The following is a 13,591-nucleotide window of genomic DNA, read 5'->3' as shown; positions in this document are numbered from 1 at the left end:
GGCCAGGTTGGGATTCACACCAAGAGTTGCCTTTCCCACATATAAAAAGGGAGAATTGTCACAGACTGGTGTCATGTCTCTGCATCTGAATTGACTTTGTAGGTGCAATTAATGCGTATTAAATTTTGCCATAATCTGAGTCAACTCTTGTCTTCTACAGCAGCGTCTTTGCATTACAGACATGTACTGCTGGAGAAGTAGAGGGATACCACCATTTCATTTCACATAGCTGCACAAGACTGGTAAATTGTAGTCCCTGCTAGTACAGGATGAACTTCAACCAGAATTGGATAGAGACAAATGCTCCATTACTTCCTGCCAAATCTGTGCAAAACCTGTACTCTTCAGAGGTGTTTCCTCAGCCGTAATGTTAGTGAGGCAATGAAGGATCTGTCCCAGGAGGAAAGGTTCATGCCAGCTCTCCTTGTTAGAAAGAACAGCCTCTATTTTTATGCCAAACATTTGCAGGGTTTCCATTCTGTTCCTCCAAAAATGATGGCTCAATCCGATATATTTCAGTAAAATTAAAAGGTGTGGACCTTTTTTTCCTTAAGATGGTTTATAGACTTCCCAACTTGGCCAGCCTAAGGTGTACTCACTAGGAATTAAAGAGTAAATTAATAAAAATCTGGAAGGTCTAATGAAATGGAAAATAGTGTGTCTTGCAAAGTTGACATAAATATCCAGAGCTCTCTTTCCATCCTATAATCAGCCCATAGTCAAAGTCACCTGCTCTTCAGGTCACCCACTTTCTAAGCTACAAAGCCTGCATGAAGAGAAGATGAAAAGAGTTATTTCTTCTTCCTCCTTGCATTAACTCGCGCTCTATCCTCTATGGTTTATTGCTCATTGATCACTGGATATATTGGAGTTAATTAGTTAGAAAGGGAAGCTTGAATCAAAGATTGACAGGTAGCAGAGAGAGGCAATGCATACTTAGTGTACAAAAGAAATGAATAGAGAGAAGGAAGGACTTTGTGGGTCACAGACAAAGTCTGGGCTGAAAACTGTCAGCTTATGATGGACTTCATGAAAGAAAATTCTTGAAGTATGCATACATTCAAGCAGCCTGCTAGGAAGTGCAGGTTTAGTTGATCCATAGTTTCTTCAAGTTGATACCCAATCGAGTTATTAAAACAAAAAAAAAAACCCAAAACAAAAAGAGCAAAAAACCCCAGACAGACATCAGAACTGACATGAAGAACATTAGTGAGCACTTGTTTAATGCACAGTACCAGGATACCCAGAGGCAGAAGGTGTCCCGTCGACTAGACAGAGACATCGATAATTTGTCTATGCTCTTCTATTCCAGAACAGAGGTTTTGGAGCAAAGAGCAGAATAGGAAATAAAAAAATGTGCAAGGACAGATCCTCAGTTGGTGTAAAATATTGTAGCTCATTTGGATTGAATGGAGCGGTGATAGTCTTCAGCAACTGAGGATACAATTTTGTCTTTTCATGTAAACACCATCCCCTACAGTGGTGAAGGACAACACATGGGGATTGCTCCTCATGTTCCTCTCTTCTGGCAGCAACAGCTGATAGACTCAGTCTCCTGGACGCCACAGGCTGCTGTGGAGCAGGTGAACATCCAGAGAGCTGAGCTGCTGCTACTGCACCAGTAGGCACATGGGATGGGCTGTCCCCCTGGGTTCAGGAGGAGCTTCACCTCTGCCCTTCCAGATCTCTAGGCAGCAGCAGTAACTGTTGGGTTACCCAACTGTTGGGTTACGCATCACAGTCTGTGTGAGCACAAGAAAGACGGGCAGCAGGCTTAATGCTGTTCTGAATTCTGAGATATTTCTAAAAATGTCGATAATAAAATGTAATAAAAATCTAGTTCTTATCCAAACAACAGAAAAGAGTGGAGGTGGTGGGATGCAGCTGATATCATCTCAGACATTATAGTTATTCATCCTAAAGAACAAGTTATTATCTGTGGCAGCACCACAGACCGTAGCTGTCTTCACATTCATTTTCACAGTCCACCTCTATCTCTCTTTGAGGCGACATTAATATTTTTTGTCACCACATCCAATCTCTTCCCTAGGGTGCTTTGACCTTGTAACATTTCTGTCTGAAAGCTGTAGAGTTCATTCAATACCCCAGCTCTAGGGTATGTCCCGCATAGCTGTGGGACTTCTGTAGGTGACAAGTGCCAACTGGAGCAGAAGGGAAGGCCAGGGCAGGGTTAGGAAGTGCAGGAGCTCCGTGGCCTCCACGAAGGTCTGGGGCTTAAAGGGTCAGTGAACGGTGGCTACTGTTACCTTCCAGCAAGAGCAGGTCCAACTGCTGCTGTTCTTTTTTTCTTAGTAGAGTTTTGAAATGTAATGTGAATGAGTTGTCTACTAAGCAAAAATGAAAACAAAAAAGAATGGTGGTGGGTCTGGAGGTTCAGGTAGCTCCTAGCATGAGGACAGATGAGATATATGAAGCTCCCCTAAGCAGGGAGAAGAAAGCACAGAAGGTCTTGTGCAGGAGGAATATGGAGACTCTGGCAAAAGCAAAAGGGAGGTGGGATGTGCACTTCTGCCATGCCTTCCAGCAGCAACAGCCTGGGGTCTTGGGCACAAGTACTGACAAGCATCTGAATGGGACTCTTCTTTTGAGAAGGCTGCAAGGTACTACTGAAGGGTAGAGGAAAATGGGGTGAAGATTCAAATTTTAGTGCTCAGAACATGTTACTTTGCATTTTTCAATTACTTTTGAACCTCTCTGGAATTCTTCCTTGGTCTTCTGCATTGTCTATGGCTGGCCCTGAATTTGGGAGCCCTAGTGTCTACAATGAAGACAGCTTACACATGCAAAACAAAATGCAGTCCCCTTGGTGTGTGATTGTCTCCCCAGCATCTGGGGACTGAGTCATCCTTGAGTCAGAGCAACCATATTTGGTTAAAATTGTATTTTGCTGTTGTAATCCATGGGATGATGTTTGGTACTGCTAATTAGTTTGTGTCATCCGCCCAATAAATTACTGGCTGGAAGCTTCTCTTTCAATGCAAATATTCCTTGCCAGCCACTGTGGGTTTTATATGTGGGGTTTGGGGTTTTTTTTGCTAACAATATAGGTCCTTTAGTGCTGCCAAATAATCTTTCCTTCGCCTGTGTGGTGCAGCATGTGGGGAGAGCGAGCCGTTCCCGCAGTAGTGCGCTGCCGATTTCAAGGTGCTCTGAGACTGGGGGGTGCTCAGCTGTACAAAGGTCAAAGGCATAATGATAAAATACAGGCAGGTTTCAATTAATGATCTTTGAAAGCTCCTGAAACCAAAAGACAAAAAGAGAAAAAAGCATTTAATGTCTAGGGGATTTGCACGCTGTCAATCTTTAATTAAGATACCCGAGATAAAGTTCACCCTTGCAAGACAAGGCAGCAGAATGGGCACCTTGTGCATAAAGGGCTGTGTGAGAGCAAAGGGCACCTGGGCTCGCAAGACCACGGTTCAGCGCTGGAGGTTTCACTTCAAACAGGGGCAGCTGGAGGAGAGCAATGCTTTGGGCTGCTCCTGGGCTTTTCATTGCATTATTATTACTTACTGGATTGAGCTCTGAATCAAACCGCTATGAAAAAAAGAGGGAGAAAAGAACCATTTATGATGAGCAGTAAGTACCATTGCTTGCAAATGCATTTGTTCATATGGTGGCTTCTAAGTGCCAGGAATGGGAACAGAATGACTTTACTGCAGCTCTTCTTTACATACTCTTTGGCAGATATGTGTAACTAAATGATCTCTTTGTTTTTTCTGTAATACAACAGGCCTCGTTTGTCTTCAGAGCAGGGTAATTTAGTGTTCCACGCTGGATCCAGCAAAAATATTGAATTTAGAACTGGACCACTGGGGAAAATAAAAATTAATGAAGAAGACCTTGCAGAACTTTTTAGTCAGGTGATATAGTTACTTTTCCTTAATATGTTTTCATTTTCAGTTTTGCACATTAATAGTTTAATTGTCATCAGAATTTGTCTTGGCAAATGTTTGATGTGTTTTGTATGATTGTTATTCTATATTATCTGTGTCAACACTCTAATATTAAAGTAAGCTATTGCAGACTCGTCAAGTAATCATGCCATTACAGAAAATAATTAAAAGATTAAATTGTCTATGTAGCAGAGCTCTCTGAATTTAAGTAGACTTTACAATAGTAAAATTAAGCAAGAACGAAACTTTCCTAAGCTTTTGAATAAGCCAAGCCTGTTTCACATTATCTCTGTTGTTTAAATTTAGGTGAGAGAAAGCAATGCAGAGATTCAAGAACTTAAAAAAGCCAGTGGTGCTTCTCAGAACATGTCCCAGCAGGTTGCTCTGCTGACCTCCAAGGTGAGCCATACCCTCGTGGTATCCTCCTCCAGCATTCCCAGTTTTCCATTCCTCAGACTAACATCGTTACCTGATTCATTTTAGTATTTCTGGACTTCAATTCAGGGAACTGGAGCAGAGTCCATATTTAACATCAGCTCAGAGTCTATGTTTAATGTGGAGATTACTTAGTAACTCTGGAGACAATGGAAACATTCCTGTAAAGCCCATAATTACCAGTCACCAGGATTCTTCTTTTGTTCACTGTCAACACTTCTATGGACTATATCCTCTAATATTTATGGAAGTGAAATCCTACTAAATTCAGGCAACGGACCATATATGTTGTTATGGGTGTCCATAGGTGAAATGGGCTATAGTGGGTTGCAGTGGAAAGCAAAGACCTATGCAGTGTTTTTGTCTCTTCCCTGCTACTCAAGATTTTTCTCCAGCAGGAGATTTTGAAACCTTTGCCTGACTCGGTGTAAGTGTCTTTTGTTACAGGGTAGCCCCGAGTTCCTTACAGGAAAATACTCTATAGCCTAAGAGACCTCTCTTTAGGGAAATTGTGCTGATACGTATCTATTATATTCCCTGATTCAGTTTCAGCTCGCTGTTTGTGCTCATAACCCGCTGAGTTATGGTGAACCTTTTCTTGGCTTTCGGTGTAGTGTCTCAGACCTCTGTCCTTTGCATGCGCACGAGCACCGAACAGCCCCATTGGAAAATTCACATTCTCAATGTTGAGCAGCTGAATACATCTTCACAAAACTGAGATTTGCTTTTTGGAGCCAAGCTGGGACATATTTGAGCTGTCATTTTCTGAACAGCCTAAAACACTGAAATCCCAGTGAATGGGGCCCAATTTGAACCTGATTGTCACCTGCTTTCACATACCAGCTATCTTCTTTTCTCAAAAGAAAATACTTTGTTAGCCTACCGGCATCCAGCATGTACCTCTGTGGTTACTCTCAAACCAAGCACAATGTAATCTGCATTTCTCTTGCAGATCGTGAGTCTTGACAACAAACTTCAAAGCTTAGAGCAGGTGAGTACATGGGAAGCAATCTAGAGATCAAAAAAGAAAAGCCCAGACCCAAGTAAATAAAGTGAGGTTACAATGATTAAATAGCTAAATTATTTCTTTCCTCTCTCACGCACTACTCAGGAAAACTTTTTTTGGTAACAGGAGGTTAAAAAAAGCACCAAGATTTGTAGAGGAGGTGAAATGCCGTCTTACAAAATATAAACCATGTAGGAGCCTGCATTCCTTAGGAGCCTGCATTCCTTAAAGGAAAAACAGTTGTAGACTGACGAACAACAACTAGATACTGAGGAAAAGTAAACTCTTCCTTCAGTGATCTGTCAAGATGAAGACTCGAGAGAATTCAAACTGGATTTTATGTTGTACTGGAAATAGCTAATTTTCAACTGGTACCTGCTTCTCCACTGAGCTTGTGACAAGCCACAGCTACAGCTGCCAGTAAAAGCAGTTGTCAGATGAGTGACCCATGGAATCAAAGACAAGATAACCCTCCATCTAAACACACAGTACACACAGTCTGCTGCCGAAGAACAGTCTCTATTAGTACTTACTTTTTCCAGGGCTTTTCTCATCCTAGTGCTTGCAGCTGGATGTCCTGAGTAAGACCAATCATATTAGTCATTATTTTGTACAAGGATAAGCAAAACAGCTCAAAACCATTACAAATCAACCTTGCTGAAAAAAAAAGGGGAGGGAGGAAGCCAATAAAGAATGAAAAAAGAAAGAAAAAAAAAGGTTTGTCTTGAAAATGAATGCTAATGAAACACCAAATTAGCAGGAGCCTGATTATTTTCTGCTCTTTTCCTGGGTTTCAGGCTATCCAGAGGAAAGCCTGCAGTAGTAACCCCTGTGAGAACTCAGGGACCTGTGTAAACTTGCTGGATGGTTTCTTTTGCCTCTGCCCCAGCAACTGGCAGGTGAGTCTTTAGCCTCGTTGAATACAGAGTGTTTATTTTAACTGTAAGGATACACCTGGCTTAGTGTAATTGTGACGAAGCATAGCCTATCGAGGTTGCTCAGGACAGAGTGAGATATACTGAACAGCAAAGCAGCGGTATCACACTCATTGTTTAGTTGAAGGGCAACACGTTTGCTTCTCAACAATATCAATATAAACCAAAAAAATTGAAGCCCAAACCATTGGGCCAGACCCCGCACTGTTACACGCGGGCGGTGGCCCATGAAGCCAGTGATGCTCGGCAGTTCCCACAGCAGAGAAGCAGTCTTTGGTTTTTGCGGAGCGGAGGGAACCGAACTGCATGCCTTGCTGCTGATCTTACGCAAGGAGAGAGAGAGAATGGGGAAAGGGAAGGATCTTTATTCAAGCTCAAAGAAATGAAACAATTGGGAGTGAAGTAATCAATCCCATTCTGAGTTTTTGAAATCCAAAGATTTCAAAGGCTTTAATACTGCTGTTACATGCACTAGAGATGGAAAAGTTATAGCTGCCTCTCAGAGGCCCTCAACTTGAAAGCTGTCCCAGCAAGATTTGAGTTGAAATTGCCGTGCTTTCAGTCTTAATAAAACAGCATCTCCTGACAGAAAGAGTTTGAAAGAAAGTTTTCTGAGTCTTTTGTTAGCGAGTTCGAAAAGTAGGGGGGATGACAGTACTATGCTGTCCGTCTGCTTTCTGCAAACATCTGAAATATTTTATCTCTCACCTGACTGATAACAGAAACAGAGCTCAAAAATAGAGTTTTGTTAATAAAGTTTCATAAGGGAAGCTGTGTTGATAGCGGCCCATGGTTTGTATATCTTTGGAAACTATATTAAACATTGGCTCCATGGTTTGCTTCATTTCTCAGTTATTTGGAAAATAAACTGGTTTTCCGTTTCATCTTAGGGCCTCCTGTGTTCAGTGGATGTTAATGAATGCCAGATTTATGCTGGAACAGCATTAGGCTGCCAGAATGGAGCCACTTGTGTGAACACACCAGGCAGCTACAGGTAACTTTTCAAAACTAGACACAAAAACCCTATGTAAAATACTCTGCTATTTCTGCGCCCCGTATCACACCTGCAACAGGAGTTCTAGGAATAATTCTGTTTAGTATCTCTGCGCTATAATCCCTTGCAGTCGGAGACACTGTAAAATCCTTAATACACCGTAGACCTGAGCCCACTGCAGACACAGAAGCCCCTCTGAAGCCATTGCTTGCTTCAACACAAGAAGGATAGCAAGAACCAGATTTATCACACGGCCGTTCTGGGGAAGAAGGCTGCAAATCGGAGACTGGCTTTACGTGCAAATGCTTTCATGGAAGTTTACCGCACCGTGGTGCGCTGATGGGGTGGTGAGACGTGGTGTGCTGGTCTGTAACCACCTACCCCTTGAGACCCAAGAGTGAGGAGGTGAAGGAGGTGAACAGGAGCAGAGCTTTGTCCCAGCAAAGGCTCTGAGTTGGAGACCTTCTGAATTATATGGGCAGCCGTGATCACTGGCATTCCCGGCACGCCGCATAACTCTGAGCGGTGCCTTCACCCCCTCCAGAAACACAGGCACTGCTGAGGCTGCAGAAGGGGAGGAGAAATGCTGCCCGCAGCCAGCTGGCCAGGAGGGTGCCTGGGCTGCCCGTGTGCCGGCCCGCATAGACGTGAGGTCCCTGGAGCAGAGCCTTCTCTGGCTGTGCCCAGATCCTTAGGAAACATGCTCTTGTTTACGGGGCAAGACAGCCTGAACGTTCTGCGTCTTATTTTCCAAAATGTCAAATAATTTTGTAAATAAATAACTTTCGGATATAATACAAAGCTCTCCCTGTGCAATGGGAACAAGCAGGCTGGAAAGCATGCCACAGCTTTCTGCAAAGCATTTTGTCTCCCGCTTCAGCATGAAAATCTTAGCCCCCACAAATATTTGTTTGGCGTAACACTGGCTTATAGTGCTTTGTCAGTTCTTGGAAGAACCTCACACATGGGAAGTTCTCCTGCAGTGCTCCTCACGCTTCAGCATTAACACAGAGCCTGCTGACGTGTCACTTGGTGCATGATGCTTCCTGTCAGATTTTCTTTGATTTTAAAGGGAGTTTCTAGCTTGCTTGCAGCTGTCCCCAGCACAGACATCTGTCAAGGAAACACCACACAAAGCAGCCTGCCTTTACTCGTTGTTTGTGACTGTGCTCAGCAATGTGGCATACAGGTGTGTGACTAAATTAAGGTTTGTGAGGACAAACCCTGTGCCTTTCTTACAAGTGTTGTCATTGTGGTAGGACAGTCATGATTCCTGTAAGTTTTTTCCCCAATGTAATTCCTGTCCTCCTTGGTACCTGCTGAATCGGTGCTTCCTGAAATGAACTAAGACTTCTTCATAAGTCATCCAAATCTTAATATTACTGCTTTTGCATCATGACCTCAGGATTATAGAGGGCACTGAGGGATTATTGAGTCCTTTCCCCAAAACCATTGTACTGTCTTCACAGTCTCCTTTCACATACTGTCTGTCTTCTGAGTACTCCCCCGGTGCTAAATTCATCCCCAGGTAGAACATGACATGGCTCTTTTCAACAACTGTGAGAATATTGCTGCTAGTTTTTCTTAGGGCCCAGCAACCCGGGTCACCCCACTCCTGCTCTGGTGTGGTTATATGCACCAGCATGGACTGCAGGTAAAGAAAATGGTGATATTTAACTTTCCATAGCCCCCAGCAATAATGCCAGGTGAAGGGCGGTACTGGATCAGGTACTGTCAAATGGAGGACAATGCAGTCTTCACTCCCTGTTCAGATTCTTTACTTGCATGCTTCAAGCTGTAATTCAAGAAGGCACTGAAGTATGAGGAAAAAGAGCAAGTATTCAGGAAACACTTTCCTGAATCAGGACCTTAACAGGACACTGCAACACTCGGATGAAAGGCTGTGAGCGTCCCCACATCCATCAGACTTTTGTGTCAGAATCAAAATAACGGAGGCCTTGCCACGATGTGCCATCAGCCATGGGAGAGAACCAGGGAAGTGCTGAGCAGTAGCACGTCACAATTTGGCTGGAGCTCCTTGCAGCGTGACCTACTTCTTGAAGCTGTTCTCTGAGCAGCTTCAGATGGGTAGCAGATTAATCTTTGCCAGACTAGGCAGGAGACAGTGCCATTGTCCTCCTCCTTCGGAGCCGTTCTGATTGCCTTGCTGTGTCCTTTGGAGTTGAACATGAAGCTCTGAACGTACTTTGAACATACAACGGTGATCTGGTTCCCTGACCTGTGTGGCCTCTGTTCTTGCCCAGGTTGAGCTGCTGCACTGGCGAGATGGTATTGGTCTATCTGCCCTCTCGTACAATAATCAACGCACTCTCTTACAGTACTGCAGACTGCAGTTAAGCATTAAGCTGTTGTGGGTTTTTTAAGCCTAAGTTCATCCAGGTTGCTTGTCCTGCGTGCAGTGTTTAGCAACCTACAATTGGCTTATCAAGCTGCTATTTCAACCGAGCATGTGACATCCTGGCAGGGCCAGTAGCAGCTTATTAATAAATTGCTCCAAGGTCCGCACCAGCTGTACTGGAAAACCCTGATTCGAATTCTGCAGATAAATGCTTTTACAGAGTAGTTTTCATTGGACTAAAAGTGATTCAGCAGGGATGTGTACCGGCCGTATGTCTCTGTGGGGAGCAGGCATCAGCAGACACCGCAGCATATAACTTGCATCCAAATAAGTGTCTCACCATCATGTTAATAAAAAGCTAGTGAACTGATAGGAGGCTTTCTGTAGGTTTTGGTCCCTTTCAGTTGTATTTTAGAGCCTCAGATCTAGTCCACATGGAAATAAAAGGGCCAGAGGAAGGGGATACATTACCTGATGGCTTAGAAGCTCCCAATTTCAGTTCCACCGCGTATGCACAGTGCTGTGACTAAGGTGTGCCCTACAACTAACACCACAATGCAGCCTGCAAGCCAGATCCCTGCTGCAGGATGCATCCCTCCAGCCCAGTACTTTGTTTTTCCTGCCCCCATCAGCCCCAAATGCCTCCTCCTGCCCTCCACACTTGCCCAAAAGCTGGGCTGGTGCTGAGAGAACACCTGCCACGGGTTAAGGTGTGGGTGTGAGCGTGCCCTGATCCCTGGGATGGGCCAGACATGGCATTTCTGCTTGTTGCTAGAGGTAGGGTTTTAGGCACTTGACATCATATGAGGTTCATAAACACAAGGTTTAGGTGCTCTCTGACTGAAGTGGGGATTTCCAGGCTCATACTCTGCTGAAGTCTCATGTTAGACATTTCTTTTTTTCTGGATTTGCACTTATGAATGTAACAGAAGGCTGTGGATTCTCCCATAGGGTCAGACAGTCATGGATATGCCCAAGTCCCACCTGATTTTTGAGTGTCTGCTGAGCAGGAGCCTTACCTCTGTGCATGATTATTAATGGGATTGTCAATATAGCTAAATAGATGGATTTCATAAGGAACATCACATAATTAAAAGAGTGGGGGATGATCTCTTACTATGGCAGTATATGGTCTTTAAGTGCTATATAAAGACAACATTTTGATTTTTCTGTCTGCTTTCACCATTAGCTGCTCCTGTACTCCAGAAACCTATGGGCCTCACTGTGCCTTGAAGTTTGATGACTGCCAGGGAGGATCTGAGACACTCTGTGGACATGGCATCTGCATAGATGCAGACAGGGATCAGCCCAACAAGGTAAGGAACCATGTATAAGTCTCATTATATGGCACAGCATGAATAAGTAACAAATAAAGCTGAGCACCACAAAACTGTGTGGGACAAACTGCTGCTGAAAGACAGCAAGAAATGCCACTGTATAACATAACCTAACCTCTCTGTTGTCCCAAGGACAGCAGAAAGAATTGAAAATGCCTTGTGTCTTGTTAGAGGTGCTTGTCACAGAATCAGATCTACTACTACATCCATAGGGAGCTTGGGAATATTCTCTGAATAAGTCAAAGCCTTATTTGAAGCATAGTATTCTTACTGTTCATTATTAGAGAAGTTCTAAGTTGCTAGAATATTTTATTACTTAAATTATTAAGAAGGACAAACATTATGAATCTTGTTTTTCCTGGAAAAAGGCATACCTATACCTGCAGAACATTATCGTCAGTGGCCTGGGAGCTGCCAGTGGCTGGGTGGCTGCTGCTCATCTTTGGTGCTCCTCACTGTCAGTTGGACTTGGTCTCTGACTCCAGGCCCAAGCTCTCCAAGCCTCTGCACTGGGTGGATGCTAACATACACTTGAACGGCCTTCTGGAGCAAGCCAGCTCATTCTTTTGGGGAGAGAATCTGGGTACAAGGTGTTCACTCCAAAGGGACATGTGGAACATGCCAGCTTTGGCTCTTTCCTCTCAGAGCAGCCCTCCAAAACTACCCTGCCAAGACTGTGCTCCTTAACACTTCTACACACCCATGCACCATTCCAGACACACCACATGTTCTTCATACTATCCTATAAAATAATTTCTTTGCTCAATTTGTAAAAGTTTTCACAACTCATCACTTGTTTTCTGCCCATTTTTTGTGGAGAAAGCTTTTCAAAAGGGTTCAGTGTTGGCTTAACAGTGTCTGCTCCTGTGACAGTTAACAATAAAGCTCCCATTAGCTGTAATTGGGCCAAAGCTAGATAAATGCTGAAATCTGTCCATTAGTAAAGTTTACAAGAGAGAAAACTGTTTTCCTCAAAGAAAACGTATATTTGCAATTTGATGTCAGCGCTTGCACATTGCACAGATTACTAAACAATTTGCTTAAAAGAAAACAGCCAAGCTGACACTGCTTACACTGATCTGTTTACCCTTGTTACAAAGCAAGTTGATGACTTTTGATTATGTTTATGTACATCTTATAATTGCTGTTCATTTTCTCTGGGAGCTTTGGGGTAAATTGCAGGTTTCTTTTATGAACGTAATGAATGAGCCTGTTGTTGCTTCCGTAAATTAAATAGGTAAATTCAGAGGAAGAAATGGAGTGAGAAAACTATCGATGCAACTTGTAAAAGAGAAGGTGTAAACCATGTAATGCTCTGAAAGCTTTCTTCCTATATTTTAAAAGACATTTTATAAAATTAACTCCTCCTGCCCTTTTCTTGACTGTTTTAACTGTCTTAAATATGTAATGTGATGTTTGCCGTGGCAGCCCAGGTACCACTGTATCTGTGACACTGGCTGGATGTCCCCTCCTGGCAGCCCTGCCTGCAGTGCTGATATAGATGAATGCAGCCTCCCTACTCATCCGTGTTCACAGAATCCGCTTGTGCAGTGCCGCAACACACCAGGCTCCTACTCGTGTGGTCCCTGTCCCACAGGTATCAAACCCTCCTGTGCTCTCACATGGGAGGGGGTGGCAGCAGGCAGTATTGCCTGTAAGTCATACGCACAGATGCAGGATCCAGATGAGAGTAATTACATGAAATGCTTTGATCTGTATTCTACAGAACGAATGCCTACAGGTTATGTCTTATCTAGATAACATAGGCAGTGGAGTCTTAACACACAATTTATCCAATCCTAAACTGAGCACTTAAATAGGTCTGATGTACCTTCATGGCCATGTCCGTCATGTCCTGTTACCTCCATGTAAAAGGTCCTTCATGTCCCTATCCTCATTGCCCTAAGGCAATATAAAAATGTAATTGTGCCCTCAAGCCATATAACCTATGATTCCTCTTCCTGAGTTGGGTAGGTGGTGTGTATAGGAGGAGTATTTGAAGTATTTAACCACAGTTGTGATAAAGCTTTACTGCAACTTGTACATGTGTGCACGAGACCAGAACTGCCTTCTCTTTATGTTAAAGCGTGTTTGATTCTGGAATATCCAGAATACAGTTAAAATAAAGTATTCTTGCATACACATCTTCACACTGTTGTGTTTGTAACCTATTTTGCAGACCAGTATTAATTTTCATCCATCATGAGAGGGACAGGTCTTCTCTTGTGTTATTGAAGTGAAATTCAAAAGTAATGTTTTTCTGCGCTAAGAAAGGATCTCATCAAAGAAGAAAATGAAAAGGTCAAGCATTTTCTATTTTAATGTCTCTCCTGTGTTTCTTTTTAGGCTGGCAAGGAAATGGCTACAGTTGCCAAGACATTGATGAATGTGAAAGTAATAATGGAGGCTGCTCAACAGTGCCGATGGTTCACTGTATCAACACAATGGGATCCTTCCACTGTGGGCTCTGTCCACCAGGTAAAATAGATATTTTTGTTGATAAAACTATGGAAAGGCTTAAAAGATGAAGATTCAACGCATTTGAGCCTGTTTTATGATACACTTAAGAAGCTGAAGGTTGATTTTATATAAAGAAGTATCACCTACA

The 13,591-nt window shown here is 43.2% G+C and overlaps 1 protein-coding gene across 1 annotated transcript in view; it reads left to right on the top strand.

Moving 5' to 3' along the window:
- Positions 1 to 3,487: 3,487 nt before the first annotated feature.
- CUBN (cubilin) overlaps positions 3,488 to 13,591 on the top strand; it is a gene marked incomplete at both ends in the record, with an annotated part of 146,140 nt that continues 136,036 nt past the window's right edge. Inside the window, 9 exons of the mRNA XM_082015338.1 lie at positions 3,488 to 3,600; positions 3,755 to 3,884; positions 4,224 to 4,316; positions 5,305 to 5,343; positions 6,156 to 6,257; positions 7,184 to 7,287; positions 10,836 to 10,962; positions 12,412 to 12,580; positions 13,330 to 13,461. Of these exons, the coding sequence (XP_081871464.1) occupies positions 3,488 to 3,600; positions 3,755 to 3,884; positions 4,224 to 4,316; positions 5,305 to 5,343; positions 6,156 to 6,257; positions 7,184 to 7,287; positions 10,836 to 10,962; positions 12,412 to 12,580; positions 13,330 to 13,461 (1,009 nt within the window). The remainder of the gene's footprint in view (positions 3,601 to 3,754; positions 3,885 to 4,223; positions 4,317 to 5,304; positions 5,344 to 6,155; positions 6,258 to 7,183; positions 7,288 to 10,835; positions 10,963 to 12,411; positions 12,581 to 13,329; positions 13,462 to 13,591) is intronic.

This window comes from Phaethon aethereus (assembly GCF_964289735.1).
Source record: "Phaethon aethereus genome assembly, chromosome: 2".
Classification (NCBI taxonomy): Eukaryota; Metazoa; Chordata; class Aves; order Phaethontiformes; family Phaethontidae; genus Phaethon; species Phaethon aethereus.
Note: the sequence above shows the minus strand (reverse complement) of the source record. Positions and strands in the feature narration are given on the sequence as shown.